This window comes from Marasmius oreades, chromosome 1, assembly GCF_018924745.1.
Source record: "Marasmius oreades isolate 03SP1 chromosome 1, whole genome shotgun sequence".
Classification (NCBI taxonomy): domain Eukaryota; kingdom Fungi; phylum Basidiomycota; class Agaricomycetes; order Agaricales; family Marasmiaceae; genus Marasmius; species Marasmius oreades.
Window position 1 is genome coordinate 2,736,619 of NC_057323.1, and position 14,776 is coordinate 2,751,394.

At 48.4% G+C, this 14,776-nt stretch overlaps 6 protein-coding genes across 6 annotated transcripts; 2 read left to right on the forward strand and 4 right to left on the reverse strand.

The window, feature by feature from the left end:
- Nucleotides 1-1,313: 1,313 nt before the first annotated feature.
- Nucleotides 1,314-2,301, reverse strand: E1B28_000858 (uncharacterized protein; the record flags this gene model as incomplete). The annotated part of the gene is made up of 4 exons (XM_043146736.1): nucleotides 1,314-1,725; nucleotides 1,777-1,927; nucleotides 1,979-2,184; nucleotides 2,243-2,301. The coding sequence occupies 4 exons, from the start codon at nucleotides 2,299-2,301 to the stop codon at nucleotides 1,314-1,316; spliced, it is 828 nt and encodes a 275-aa protein (XP_043015441.1).
- A 74-nt stretch (nucleotides 2,302-2,375) lies between these two features.
- Nucleotides 2,376-4,668, reverse strand: E1B28_000859 (uncharacterized protein; the record flags this gene model as incomplete). Its single annotated transcript, XM_043146737.1, has 11 exons — nucleotides 2,376-2,518; nucleotides 2,580-2,725; nucleotides 2,775-3,079; nucleotides 3,138-3,184; nucleotides 3,235-3,608; nucleotides 3,672-3,693; nucleotides 3,757-3,777; nucleotides 3,833-3,932; nucleotides 3,983-4,095; nucleotides 4,154-4,313; nucleotides 4,387-4,668. 11 exons carry the CDS (start codon nucleotides 4,666-4,668, stop codon nucleotides 2,376-2,378), a joined length of 1,713 nt encoding a protein of 570 aa, XP_043015442.1.
- A 2,229-nt stretch (nucleotides 4,669-6,897) lies between these two features.
- E1B28_000860 (uncharacterized protein) lies at nucleotides 6,898-7,923 on the reverse strand (the record flags this gene model as incomplete). The annotated part of the gene is made up of 4 exons (XM_043146738.1): nucleotides 7,693-7,923; nucleotides 7,524-7,637; nucleotides 7,295-7,469; nucleotides 6,898-7,242 (listed from the first exon to the last, which is right to left on the reverse strand). Coding segments are annotated over exons 1-4 (856 nt in total), but the record flags the coding sequence as incomplete, so codon positions are not given.
- A 53-nt stretch (nucleotides 7,924-7,976) lies between these two features.
- Nucleotides 7,977-10,473, forward strand: E1B28_000861 (uncharacterized protein). Its single transcript, XM_043146739.1, has 4 exons — nucleotides 7,977-8,395; nucleotides 8,447-8,587; nucleotides 8,638-8,710; nucleotides 8,770-10,473. The coding sequence occupies exons 1-4, from the start codon at nucleotides 8,138-8,140 to the stop codon at nucleotides 9,378-9,380; spliced, it is 1,083 nt and encodes a 360-aa protein (XP_043015444.1). The 5' UTR covers nucleotides 7,977-8,137; the 3' UTR covers nucleotides 9,381-10,473.
- E1B28_000862 (uncharacterized protein) lies at nucleotides 9,947-12,594 on the reverse strand. The gene is made up of 4 exons (XM_043146740.1): nucleotides 11,494-12,594; nucleotides 11,406-11,435; nucleotides 11,272-11,358; nucleotides 9,947-11,213 (listed from the first exon to the last, which is right to left on the reverse strand). Exons 1-4 carry the CDS (start codon nucleotides 12,527-12,529, stop codon nucleotides 10,321-10,323), a joined length of 2,046 nt encoding a protein of 681 aa, XP_043015445.1. The 5' UTR covers nucleotides 12,530-12,594; the 3' UTR covers nucleotides 9,947-10,320.
- A 100-nt stretch (nucleotides 12,595-12,694) lies between these two features.
- E1B28_000863 (uncharacterized protein) lies at nucleotides 12,695-14,593 on the forward strand (the record flags this gene model as incomplete). The annotated part of the gene is made up of 2 exons (XM_043146741.1): nucleotides 12,695-12,806; nucleotides 12,864-14,593. 2 exons carry the CDS (start codon nucleotides 12,695-12,697, stop codon nucleotides 14,591-14,593), a joined length of 1,842 nt encoding a protein of 613 aa, XP_043015446.1.
- Nucleotides 14,594-14,776: the final 183 nt, after the last annotated feature.

Sequence of the window (14,776 nt, forward strand, 5' to 3'; positions counted from 1 at the left end):
AGATTGCTGTACTGATGAATCCAGTCGTTCCAGTCTGAAGTCGTATATGTATAGGTGGGAGTTGAGAGGTTAAAATATTGTACATAGAAGTGCTCGCGGCGGCGCGATCATACGAACTAATTAAGCTTCCTTGGGCAGGCGGGGCAGGCGGACCGGGAGCGGGCCACTGCCTTTCCTGTGTCCGCCACAGCGGTCACAAGGGTGTCCACTACTGATGCGTCGGCTAGGCTACTGGCTGGACACCAAAATGTAGCTGGGACAATGTGTCCGAGCAACACTGGCCGTACGCGTCTCCCTCTTCTCCCGCGCGCCCTCCCCTCCGAGGACTCTAACACCCTTTTTGATCCGAAGCGACGCGACACGTGTCGTCAGAAGATCAAGCCACCCTATGCAGTAGTTTTTTGGTCAAAGCTTCGGAGTATCGTACGGCGCGTGTGCACGTGTCAGGCATTTGAGGCGGTTGGTGGTGTTCTAAATATGGATTGAAATAAAAATATCGCCAGTTTGGAACTCATCGGCTAGTGCGACGACTTCACTAACACCGCGCTAGACAACTTTTAGACAACGCGTAACACGGTGGTAAAGACACGCTAGTGCACCGCGAGGGTGGGTAGTGTTCTAAAAATACTGACGCTAACGGACCCGTGATTCCGAGAACTCATCGGCTAGCTACGACTGTTCACTAACACCGCCATGAAGCAAAAAGGACTCGCTCACCGCCAAGCAGTCCCGCCACAAACAGACAAAAAGCCGTAGCCAATCCTCGGATAGAAAATCCCCAACTCGTTTTTGACGATAACCTATAACTTCTAACACCGCTCGGCTATCGAACATCAGCCGAACAGGCTCTTCGCCCCGATCGGCTAATCGTAAGAGAAACAGAACGCCACGAAAAATCTCACCCGCCTTGTTTCCTCCGGAGCTGCCAAGTGGGTGTTGATTTAAGAAAGTATTTTTGCAAAAGACTTTGTCGATCACTAGTATCGGTAGTTCCGGCAGTTCCCTTGCGGGACCACGCTGTGTAATCTATCTATCTATGTATCTCTTGAGGATAAGACCGCTCTCGCAGGCCGGGTGTTGATATCATGATCCGAAACCAGCGTACTCCCCCAAAAACATGACTGCATCACCCTGCGTTGTCCTCGAGTTTGTCTTGGGGACTTGGCCAAGGATGTGGCTTCAACTTCTGAGCGAGCGAGTAGAAGACTGTGCCATTGGACTCGGTGAATACTCAATAACAATCATCTCGCCAAGAATGACAAGCACAATGGTGTCGTGTCCGATTCGGACAAGCCTACGTATCCAACTTCTCTTCACTCCGTCTTGTTATACGTCCTCCACATCAACCAAAGCACCCATTTCCTTGGCAACCACGCCAGAATCTTGAAAAGCCACTTGTTCTGCCCTCCCTCCATCAAATGCAACGGTGGCCTCCTAGAAAGCACCCGTCTCACCACTCTTCTCGCAAACTCACGTGTTTCCATCGACTTGGGTCCCTGACTAGCGTTGATCCTCTTTATCATACCCGGCAAATAGGCCGAGAACAACGATCCTTCTGGCACTGTGAATTTCGTCAACTGGTTCTCGGAGATCATCGACGTAACAGCAGCAGGCGCCACATTAACCACTTGGATGTTAAAAGGTCCACACTCCATCGAAATAATCTCCGATATCGCGCGCACTGCTGCTTTTGTGGCGCAGTACAGGCCGTTCCATGGCGTGGATCTGCATTCTTCAGTTCTGGTACCTGGTAAAAACTCGGGGAATTCAACGCACACGTCTTCGACGACAGAACTGATGTTGACAATGATCCCACTCTTTCGTGCTGCCATGGACGGAATGACCGCTCTCGCTAAACGAAGGACCGAGAACGTATTCGTGTCAAACGCCTCTAGCACTTGTTGAGATGTTTGGTCCATAAGGGCACCTGGGCCATTTCAACAGATCATCCATGAGAGCAAGGACAAGGCACACACACCAGCAGCAATCATCCCTGCATTGTTAACCAACACATCTATCTTCCCTTCTTTCTCCAAGATCTTCTGGACTACATCTTGCACGGCAGAATCACTGGTGACGTCCAACTCTAGCTTTTCGATATTGTTTTCAGGTAATCCCTCAAGTTTGGAGAGGGCGCGAGCAGTAGCGTAGACTTTACAATTCTTGTTGGCGAATTCTTCACAACTTGAGTGAGCGGTCACGTTGAGACTGTATCTTGTTGGACAAGTTTTTATAGACTCACAAAGCGAAACCGATGCCACCTTTTGAACATCCGGTCACTAGTACTATGGAAGTCGCCATGAAAAGAGGGTCGGGTTATGATGGTTAGCCGAACCGATCGGACGTGGGACATTATCTACTTCACGTGCTTTACATTACAGTTTGGTAGTACTTGATCTTTGAGAGGCTTTCAAAGCGGCATCTACGATCTCTGACATCGCCAGCACGGCCTCTTCTTGCATCGTTCGTCCAACTACTTGGATTGCAATCGGAGCGTTGGCGAACGTCGCTGGGTTGTCTGGCAAGAAAGAAGGTTAGTCATTCAATAATCCAGTCCGTCACGAATCGGGATAACCAACAGCTGTCATGGTGAGCCTTGTCGTGATCATTGAAAAACGTTTGTCGTTCCCTTTGAACGTCGAGTCGTTGGCTGACCTTTGAAACAGGAATCGCGAGTGCCGAGTAGTCGAGAACATTGAAAACCATCGTATAGTACGCCCGGTTCCTACAAATAAAATCAGTTGATTCACACCGGAACAGGACTCCATGTTCACATAGTTCGTCCATGACCATGAGGGGGTGCAGCAACAGGCGCTACTGGAGATATAATGGCATCCACTGGTCGACCTGTGCCAGTAATCGTGATAGTATCTTGCCAATGTCGAAGATACTCTTCTCGCAGATCTCTTCTTTTCTTCTGCACTTGCCAAAGCTGATACGCAGAGATTCCTTGTCCTATATAATCATGGACACTGGGCGTGTCCACCGTCTCCGGAAACATACTACGGATGATCGGCTCGCCAGTCACCGCGGTCACGACTTCAAAGTCTTCCTTTGAACCAGCAGTGTAGATACGTACCTGTAAAATGCGGTTGTTAACCCAAGTCACCTCGAAACAACAGAGACCAACAACTTACAGCACACTCGCAAATCTCCTCATGCTTCAGTGGTACCCAGTCAATGACTGTGAAAGAAACTCAGCTTGTCAATCCAAATTGGCATTCAATTCTTTACCCTTATGTCCAGCCCTAATCAACGCTTCCTTTGTCATCTCCAACCCTCGAAGGATCGGAGGGTGGGGAGCTACAATACCATCGTCCCATAAAACAGCAAAACATAGCTGCTTCCCGCCGCCATGGTCCGCTAATTGATACTCTTCCTCGCTCCAGCGTTTACAAGCTCCCAACGGGTCTTTTGTCCAAGGTTTTGCATTAACGACGGTTTTCATGAACAACCTCAGACCGGCGATGGAGTTCGACATCGGACCGAGAACTGACAATAGGGAATCTTGACCCTCGATGGAATTGGCGCATCCGCTGTAGGGAATTCGTCCCGTCGATGGCCGTAAGCCGTAAATGCCACAGAAAGCTGAAGGGATTCTAACGGATCTGGTTTCAATCAATAATACTTTTCAGCCATAAATCGAAAGTGGGCATGCTACTTTCGCTTACCCAGCGAGGTCAGAACCCACACCTGCACAGTGATAAATAACGAATTAACCCAGATTACTGAGTAGTGAGTGAGGCACGACATTACCTAAAGGTGATCCTCTCAATGCTAAGTGTTATCGGTCAGTCTGTGATGCGGTGATTGCTGCATTATAGCAGTTTACCGATGAGAGCTCCTTCTCCACCAGAGGATCCCCCTGCAGCCAAGGAGCGGTTGTAGGGATTCAACGTTCTTCCAAAGATGTGGTTGTGTGTTTCGGACCACTGGACCAGGATCAAATCATGGTTTGAACGCATCGGACAAGACTGCGTACCATGAGTGTCTGTGGGACGTTCGTCTTTACGTACAGTACTGCGCCTTCTGCCTCCAATATTTCCGCCAACACAGCGTCACGATCGGCAAATTTATTGATATAAGAAACGTATCCTAGAACCCCGGAACGTTGGGGGAAAAAATGATTGAAATAGTTGACAAACTCTCATACCAATCGTAGACTCAAGTCCCTTGATGTTGACCTGATCTTTGAGCGAGACAGGAAGACCATGTAGTAAACCAACGACTTTCCCGGTTTTCTTGTAGTGTTCATCGAGTTCCGCTGCACGTGCTAGAGCACGATCTATGAATATCTCGGTCAAGCAGTTTGTCTAAACAAATCCCCAAGTTCCAGTTGGTCGGAATTGCCAATCAACGAAATTTAAAATTTTGAAAAAAACTTACAAGCTGTTGCGCGACGATGGCTCTTTTGCAAAACGCTGTCGTGACTTCTACAGCAGTCCATTCGCCAGCAGAGAGCTTGGGAAGCAGAGTTTCGACATCGGAATGGGTGATATCCAATTCCCGGCCGTCGAGTAAACCGCAGGTACTGGCATATGAAGTGACATCGAGGTCGGTTTGGACAGGAAAATTACTGGTAAGCCGGGCTAGCCATTCTTTGGGGACCGATGTCAATTGACGAGCCTTTTTTTGCGCAGCAAGTATTTTCCAGTCGAGAGTGCTCATGTTGGAGGCTTTGAATGTTTGCTCTCACGCAGGTGGAATCAGAACGCTCTTTTATATGTTCTGTTGTAGGGTGATACCTGCCTGTGATATCAGTCATCTGACCTAATTGTAGGAAGACATTTGATGTTTGAATATTTAGACGCTCGCCTGGACCTGGACATAGAAATGATTTCCGAGTTCGAGCCTCCCTTTCGAGTATTCTTACATAATGCTGTGAGACGGACACTTGACAGTGAGAGCAAGGTCGAAGTGGCATTCATTCGTTTTTGTTCCTCCTTCTTTCCCCATCACCATGCTTAAACTTAAACTTACCATCCCACCCCTTGCGCTGGTCGCGATCGGTTCTTTCCTCGTCTCCCCCGTTCTGAGTGGGCTGGCCGGCGGAGTTGTCTCAAGAGCCACTACATGTAATGGGTATAGTGAAGTGAGTGCGCTCGTTTGTCATTTATTTTTTCCCCCATTAAACGTTCGAACCGGTTTTTTGCAGCTCTGTGAGCGAGGCTACGGAAACGTCACCTATGTCGGTGCCCATAACTCTTACGCGGTCGGAACGGCCGATAATCGTGCGTTCTTTCTTTCTTTTCCAAGTCGAAGAGAAACTTACTCCTTTCTCAGTTCTGGTCAATCAGGATCAGGATGGTAACGCAGCTGCCTCGAGTGTTGAATGATCATTGCCTCACTGAAACTAACACTCTAGTCACTCAACAGCTGAATGATGGAGTCAGGATGCTGCAGATGCAAGCCCACAGCAACAACGGGGTCATAACTCTTTGCCATACGTCTTGTGTGAGTGAAGCCATGCCATTTACACGCCGACCTGGTCATCTAAACAATCATCCCGCGCATGTAGACTCTATATAACGGCGGGACACTGGAAGACTATCTTAAGAAAGGTAATTGGTCAATTGATATTCCCTCGTCAAGTTTCAACTCATCAGAATTATCATGCAGTGAAAACTTGGCTCGATGCGAACCCCAATGAAGGTTCGTGCCATCCATGATTAAGAACGCCCTTTGATTGAAGGCTATTCTTCTAGTGATCACTCTGTTGATAGTCAACATCGATAATCGGAAGGCTGCCGAATACGATGCCATATTCAAGTCAACGGGACTGGACAAACTGTCTTACGCTCCAGACTCCTCTCCACTCCCTGCAACGGCATGGCCAACCTTGGGGTCACTTATCGAACGAAAAACTCCCATATTGACGTTCATGGACAATGGGGCTGACCCTACAGCTGTCCCGTACCTCATCGACGGTAAGCTATTGCAATCAAATTGACTGTGGTCTATGTTGATGCTGATGATGACGTTTGTGATAAGAGTTTACCAACATTTGGGAAACCGAATTTGACGTGACTGATATCGCTAGATTTGACTGCAGTGTCAATAGAACCAAAGGCGAGACATCAACGCAAATGTACCTGGTTAATCATTTCCTAGACCAGGTTCGTTCATGAACATGGACATGATTCTTGGTTGACCAGTTCCGTAACTACTACAGATAATTGCAAACTTTCCGGCGCCTTTTCCCGCCAAGGCGAATGAGACCAACGCTGTGAGTGGAGATGGATCCCTTGGTGGGCATGTCAGTGCATGTCAAAGTCAACTAGGCCGACCTCCTAATTACTTACTGGTCGATGTAAGTTTTCTATATGATTTCTATCCGCGCAGCTCACGCATTCATTTGGTCCCATTAGTATTACGAGTACGGTAACGGATCCGTGTTCCAGGTCGCCGCACAAGCTAATGGGGTACAATACAACCCTAAGCCGATTGCTTCACCTGCTCCAACTAAAAGTGGTTCGGGATCCAGCCCGACCGGAACCTCCAACAGTGCTCGTTCGAAGGATCACACCGCAATCGTTAATGGTCTATTCCCTTCTGTTATTTTGTTAAGCAGCCTCATTATAGGTGCACTGGCTGTCTCATTGTGAACTGCTTTGCTCGCTCTCGTTTTGCACATTTACTTTCGTTTGATTATCACGGACAAACCATACATGGACTAGACGGACGGACTAGACGGGACGGCATAACTTATATCTCATCACATACATAATGCATCTTCAGCTCGTAGTTGCTATCGTTTACGCTCGAGTCGCCATTTGTACACTCTTGGCTTGTAGGTGCCCTCATCAACCCTCTTGACGTTCTTTTTATTCCTCCCACCGCGAGCATCCCAAGCATCCTCGTCATCTTTATCCTCATCACCTCCATCCACCGGCTCAGCTCCTTGAATTTTCTTGCGAGCACCTTTCCCCATCATCAACCGCTGTAACTCAAACTCGCGTTGTGCATATCGCAATTGCTGGTCTCGAGTAAGACGGGCGGAGAGTTCGTTAATCAGTCTAGTACGGTGTTCTCCTGGCGCTTCCAGTTCATCGACTTCATCGCTCATCAGGTCGTCATGATCATCACCGAGTTCCCCATCGACAGCCACCGAAGAAGCTTTACGCTTGCCTTTACGGCTGTTTGGTAGCGACCAGCCTAGGTCAGTGGGTTCAGTCCTATCAACTTCATTGACGCCTTCATCGGAAGGTTTCGCTGTTGCGTGCGGGGGTTTGTAACTTTGAACTTCATCCTGATGTCAACCTCAGGTGGGAATAAGTAGAATTTCCAATCGCACCAGAAGCAAAGTCTTCGACAAAAACTATATGGCGCTTCTGCTGTTGTTTTCCCTTACTCTTTGGAAGAATACCAGCTTGTTGAAGCACTTCTTTGGCTTCCTCATCGAGAGTTTTGCCCTGTGGACCTGTTATATCAATGATACTGGACAACCGGTTCTTGATTTTGTCTATTTTCTGCAACGCCAGGATGAGAGAGATGTCTCAATGTCTGATAAGCAAACTAAACACCTTCATATTTGAAGCTCTCATTGTTCGAACGTAGTTTTCATCCTGAGTTTTGAGTACCTTGACCATGTCCGTCGGTAGGGCGACATTCCCTCTATCTTTCACATGAACACCTCCCTGTTATAACGCCAAGGTCAGCAAACTTTGATGAGAAACTCGATTGAAATCGCACCTTCGTCTTCTCCCTCGCCATCGAAAAGTAAAATTCATCCTTATTTCTCTCTGCAACCTTCTGTTTCAGGCGCGTCAAACGATCCTGTTTTGAATGGTAGTCTCTTGCTCGTTTGACATAGTCAGCATGCTTCTCTAGAAGTCCAAGTTTAGCACGGTGAGCGAGCTGCGACCGCTCTTTGTGGTTGCGCCTGTGAATGGAATTTCGGAGTGAGGAGGTCATAGTTGTGTTGGAAGACAAAATATCAAATCAGTGCAAAGTTGTGACACAAGTGTGACGAATTACGACGATTTGTGAAAGTTGCAAGATCTTCCTCAAAAACCACCATTTCCACCCTATTTTCATTCAGAATAGGCATATACATCATTCCCTCCGTCCAATAACGTTCTCCGGTTTCCCAAAAACTACGCGACCAAGGGCTGGATACCGTTTTTCGAAGGCCAATATGAGCTTTCAATCGTTCAGGTTGGGTGAAATGGTGATGCAACACCCCCTTCCACCTCATCTCTTGCAACTTCAACAACAGCCTTCAACTTCCATAACACCATCACTTGCCGGACAAGATAATACAAAGATTGGTCAGAGAGCTCCTTACGGCTCCGGCGACTCCGATGATGGCTACACTCTTGTTTTTCCGAGCCTCGAGGCATTCCATGAATGGCGCAGAAAGGAGGAGGAAACACAGGTGGTCGAATTTGTGAAGGTATGTTGCATTTTTAGTACCAAACTGCGGGACTCTGACACAAAGTGAAAGGGTGACACACATGGCAGCAAAGCGGTACCCCCTCGCTTCAAAGAACATACGAAGTTGGTATGTGCAAGGCACTCCCGGAGTGGGAGGAAGAAGTACGTGAAGAAACATCCGGAACGTATTAGGAAGGTCCCTAGCAGAAAGGTGCGAAACAAGTCGAAGTGCCGGGCTTCACTCACCGGTTGCAAAACTAGATTGAGGGCCAAGGTTGTCCTGCTTCCATCAGCTTCAAGACTTATTTTGATACCGATGAAATCCGTGTTTGTTGTGAGTGTCCGATATCACTTCTAGAATCGATTGTAATCTCCCTAACTAACTTCCCCCAGATATATCCCAGCATTCCCATGAAATCGGATTAGCCAATCTTCCGTTTACAAGAAAAGGACGAAAGGCTGCAGCAGAACAACAGAGGACGCCTCGTAGACAGAGACAGACGAGTGATGATAATTCCACTGCTCCAACTCTGGCACCTGCTCAACCACCACCGCCTCCACCACCTGCAAACGCAAACGCTTTCTCGTCTGGAGTCTTGGTGCCTCCTCCTCCTCCTCCGCAATATGCCCCTGGTCCTCCAGCCGCCGGGCAACCATACTATCAACATTCATACCCGTATCAACCTCTTCAGCCTCTTCCTCCCAACCCTGAGGTCGGTCAGGATCGCTGGCAGAACATGGAAACGCTATTTCACTCTATCCGAGAGCACGCTAGAACGTTTTCGTATCCCGTCGCTAGCATAGCTGCTTTGGAAAGTGTACTTTTACGACTCTTTCTTGAAAGTCCTGCGCAGGCCCAACCAATACCCATTATGCAGAATCATCAACATCAGCATCCTCCACACCCGCCACCACCACCACCACCACAAACACAGACTAGTTCAGCGCCTGTTCCTTCGGGAGGCGAGGAAGAGGAAGAATCAGGGTCGGATGAAAGTTCCTAACGAGATATCTGTCTGACACAAATTGTTATCGCTACCAAGGAAGGGGTTCCAACGATGTCCGGACTAGATGAATGGGGCGGTAATTCAATGACATATTGTTGAAGTCCTTGGATACCCAGTTTCGTACTTAAGATTCAGATTTCAGGTCCTCTTCCGTGGGCAAAGACGGGAGCTTCAACTGGGCCAATGGTGGACCATTACCTCAAATTTTGTCGCCCGAATGCCGTGGCAGCGATCGTTGTATCAGTGTACCTAGAACGAAAGTCAGCTTGAGGCGTTCAATACTCAGTGTTCGAAAGGCTTTGGCTCTGCGGGAATTTGTGGGGGCAAGTTGAAACAAGGGTGGTGTCAGTGCCAATTCAGCTACTTCTCTTTGCAACGTTCGTGACTCTCGCTAGCATTCTCGACGTCCTCTCTAATGAGGTCGATCAGCCATGGAGAAGGATGCACTCACGAAATTGCCCCGCACTACGCTCGACAGTGTCAGTATCAATCCAGCACTCGGCTGAAGACAGGGAATTCTTGAGCACGGAGTCAACTAGTGTTTTCCCATCTTGAGACTTTGGATCGAGTCTCGCAGACTGAAGAAGGGATTTGAGTTTACTCGCACTGATCAACTTCACGATATCGCCGGTTCTAGGTCGAGTGGGCTGTATATTTAATTGAACTGGCTGGGCCGCCCATCTTTACGCATACACGAGTGTATATTCACCTACAAGTAAATAGCCAACTGATGATACGGGAATTGAAATGGTGGATGCTTATGGTCTAGTACTGTGCAGATGCAATGAGGACTGGGGTATTGAAAAAGCACGGGGAATGTCAATATGGCTTCGTGAATCCGTAAAGGGGATGAGGAAGAAATGTCAGATCGATGCGACGGCAACATATATCGAAGGCAGAGGACTGAACGTTGTGTAGAAAGTCGAGTGTAGGGTGATTAAGTAGCCCTTCTGGGTGCGGGAAGTCCTCGAATAGCTACGCCTCCGCTGACAGCAGTGGTTGTCCCTTTGAAACGGGCAATCCCAGATGTAGGAGCTGGAAGTCTTGACCCCATTCCCGCAGGTCGAGGCACACCAGAAGACATACCTCCGATATTATATGTAGTACGAGCTGGAGGCGCTGAGCCCATCTTCACAGCTCTTCCCAAGCCTTGTTCCGTTCGCTTTGCTGCTTCAAAAGAAGGATTGGGCTTGGCTACGAGTTTCTCATGATCAGCTTCAGGCACCAGTACCCTTCTTGAGCTGATCACATTCCCATTTCCGTTCGAGCCCGCTCCAGATGTCTGATGCGAAAGGCCGCGTTGCGCTAAGATATTTTGTGGTCGCGAGGTTGAAAACATTGCAGGAGCTATGCGCATGGGCATGGGCCCCCCAGGTTTGGCTGGTTGCACTGGTTGCGAAGTCCTAGTGAGTCGGATTGCTGGAGCACTGGGGGCTTTGTCTTCCCTGATGGATGCAAAGTCGCGTCGCATTGGGACAGTCGTTGAAGAGGATGGAGGTCTGGCAACTTGCTCCTTTATTATTTGAGGCCGGTGACCTGAAATCTCAGAACTTTCCCCAGAAATCTCCGAAGCAGGTGACATGCACAAAGGAGGACATGTTGCAGCCGCATCCGATGGTTTGGGTACTTTGGCTTGAAAACGTTTGGTGCGCTTTATTATACGCAGTGCTGGTACGGGTGGAATGAAAGGAACGCTATTGCGGTAACCTGGAGTGGAGAAGATAGCTCCACGTTCCACCGCAATGGGAGCGAGAAGTGCGGCTGTATCCGGTTCCTTTGGGACCATGGATGAGACTTTAGATCCTTTAGGGGACGATATTCCGATGGTTACTAAAAAGATGTAAATCAGAGTCGCAAGATCTGGCAACTAACTGAAGCCATAACTTACACTCTACTTTTGCCGTAGTAGGTATCATAGCTGTCGGGGAAATTGGGGACGTTGGCTGAGCACTAGGGTCGCCTTCTGGTGAAATGTCTATAATAAGGTGAGTAATAAATCGAAGACCTTTGAATTTCACCAACTTTCATATGTAACGGGTAGTTTCTCGGGTGCTATTTGGGTATTGAAGAAGGTTTAGACTAATGATTGTGAGATGAGCTTAGAACGTACTTAGGGAATTGGTGGGAGTGACACTTGAGCCTTCTTCGGCTGTATCCTCATCGTGCATCTTGCCTTCGAAATCGTCACTGTCATCCTCCAATAAAAATGATGGTAACGCTCTCGAGCTTCCATCCAGAAACGATATCTTGTCATTGAGAAGATCGAAACTGGACTCGGGGAACTGGAGTTGGAGTTGAAATGATGTGTGCAAATCGAGAGATTGGCGGATAAGATCGTCTGACGAGGCTTGAACACGGTTTTCCCGTGGAACAGGTGGTGCAAGAAGCGAGGTATCGCTAGATGTATCGGGGTCATTGTGATCCAATTCTGTCATGTCAAAGGGCGCAGAGACATGGTTGAGAAGAGATTCCGGTTTAGCAAGGTCCGTTTCAGGAGAATGGACCTGAATACGAGGAGTACGTGGGGGATTTAGGGGATGACCGTTGTCTTCAGGTTTGGGCAAAGCCGTTGGACTGGTGGCGGACTGGGACTTTCCAAAGGCAGTCCCCGTTGAGTTGATTGTGTTGATTACCAGTGAGAGTGTGGAGTGGAGAGGTAGTGACTGAAAGCTTAGGGTTTTCTTGGAAAGTTGTGGCAAACAATCACAATGGGTCTGGGATGTCTCCCTATGAAGAGGAACCCCAGTGGATTCTTGAAATGGGATATCTGCGAGAGGCGTACGGGGTGTGTTCGAAATGTGCTTTACAATCGTAGATTTTGGTGTCGTCGGAAGGTACAGACCCTCGTCATTCTCGTCTTCCTGGTCCTCCCCATTCAAATCGCCTTCCTCGCCCGCTGATGCTACGGTCACATCACCAACGTCAATGAGGCGCTTGGTAAGCTTGACCGGCGTCGAATAGATCTTCTTGTAGCCTTTTGTAAAAAATGTATGCATGGTGATATTGGCTGGTACAGTGTTCTCTTTCTCTGGATCTGAAAGTTCGTCTTCACGGTCCAAGTCAAGAGCTGTGGGAGTAATTGGTTCTGTCTGTTCAGCAACAAGAGGATCAAACTCCTCGAGAACGCTGAATCGTGGGCGGTTCATGGCAATGGTCGTGATGGTCGTGTGGAAAAGAGGTAAGGCACTGGGTAGGACCTGGCCAGGCTGAGCGCGGTTTGTTGTTGTCACGTGGGCGTGGTGCAATATACTGGCATCTACTGGCATCCGCAGTCTCACAATCTCGCACCATTCAACGCGCTTCTGGCAGTGATGACCGACGTCGCGTCAGTTCGTTCAGAAATCAAGACTTGGGAGCGCTCATTCAAGGAGGAACATGGAAGGCACCCTTCTGTAGAAGATGTCAGAAATAATCCTTCAATTGGTACGTCTACCAACAAGTTGCAATAAACAAAGACTCCTTTGACTTATACCTCAGTAGCCGATAAGTACAGGGTTTACAAGAAGCTCACAAAGGCATTACAAAACCCTGCGCTGCCCAAATCAGGTCCAGTTAAACAAACTGTACCTCTGACCAGCTTCAATCCATTTTCACCGACGAAGACCAAGGGAAAACAAAAACAACCTGAATCACCTCTGCAAACGAAGTTTTGGCAATCCAATAATCCATTTGCCACACCTTCCAAGCTGACTCCAAACCCTCGCATTCGCGAACCTTCACCTTCACCTGCTTTGCCGCATTCGGCAGCGTCCATCTCTACTTCTGCGTTGAAACTCCCTATCGCCCCTCTTAATGCGATCCCCGAGCCACCTGATGCTGTAGTACGGGCTCGTAAGCGTTTACGCGGTGAACCAGTCTCGCCATCTCCTAATAAAGATAAACGTCGTCGTGTTCATTCATCCCAACAACCATTCGCACGCCGGCACAGTGCTGAATCATCGAGTAGTGGTGACGACGACGACGGGATCGCCAGCTCTTCCTTCTTCGATGATTCTCCCATGAAAGCGCCCTCCGGCTGTGGATCGAGGGCCTTCAAGGTGCTCTTCGAAGACAAGGAATCCCTCAGTGCTACTAACAAGAAATTGCAAGCTGCGTTGGGAAGAGCAAGGTCGAACAATTCTTCGACTGGGCTATTTGGTAAAGCTGTTAAATATACCTCTTCTATAAGCTTTGACGACGAGATGGGTTGGGAGGATGGCACTAGTGCCGGAAAACGGGAACCTGCGGCCTCGTCAAAGGCTATCACCGCGAAACAGCGATTGAGACGATGGGCACCTACGAAGGACAATCTTAACGAGCCCGGTCAGCAAGGTATTCGAGAACCACCGAGCAAGGTCAATGTTGCAAAGAAACCACCAAAACGTGTCGCTGTCTCCGACGCCTCGGACGACGATCGACGTCAAGGCTCATGTTCCACCTCCGTTAAACCAATACTATTTCCCCTACTTCCACCTTCGCCCCCGCCTGCCGATTCCTCGTCCTCTAACGTTCCAAAGAATTCAGCATTAATAAAGATCAAGGGAAAAACTAATCATAAGAAGGCAAAACTAACGGCTAAGGACAACGAGGACGAAGATGAAGACAACAGTGCCTCGGATACAACACGCATTAAAGTCGTTCGTCCTCGATCGTTTACACGCGGTGTGACACCTCATATAGGAGATGATAATACTGCGGGTAGTGACAACGAGGATATGGATAGTATAGATTCAGATCCCATACTACGGTATTTCCAACACGCCCGTCCAAATAGTGGTGGTGGATTTACCTCATTTGTATCATCGGAGGGAGAAGAAGATTTTGCAGAAGATGAAGACGTGGATCATTTTGCCGAAGTCGAGTTTGACACTACTGGCAGGACACGGCTGTCACACCACAAAAAACGCGATGACACGCATGGTGAAGGCTCAGTCGAAGTCAATCTTCCGGATAAGTTAAAGGACTTGTTGGCATTATCAGCGTCTGATTCACGGGCACGCGATGAAAACCTGAAGCAAGATTTGGTTGTGGAAAAGCTCTTATATGGGAGGCGCGGGGGACATTACGACGGTTCGAGAGGAGGAGAGATTTGGGAAATTGGTGATGTAAGTGGGGTAGACTACGAAGATGACGGGAACCCACTGGATTTCAAACATAAACGTGTAGAGGCGAAGGGTGAAGAGGATGATTGGGAAGGAGAACCTATTCCCTGGGAAATCGGAGAGCTATAATCACGCCCTTTCGAAAGGATCATGTTCATTATGTATGTGTCCTCTCGACTTCTGTTACTTTTTTGCTTGATCACTACAATCGTTCGAACACGTGTTGGTCCTCGTACCGTTTCATGCGGCTGTCTTTGAATTGCCATTGTGACATGGCGCAGTTCATCTCAACTCCATCTTCGCACTACCAAA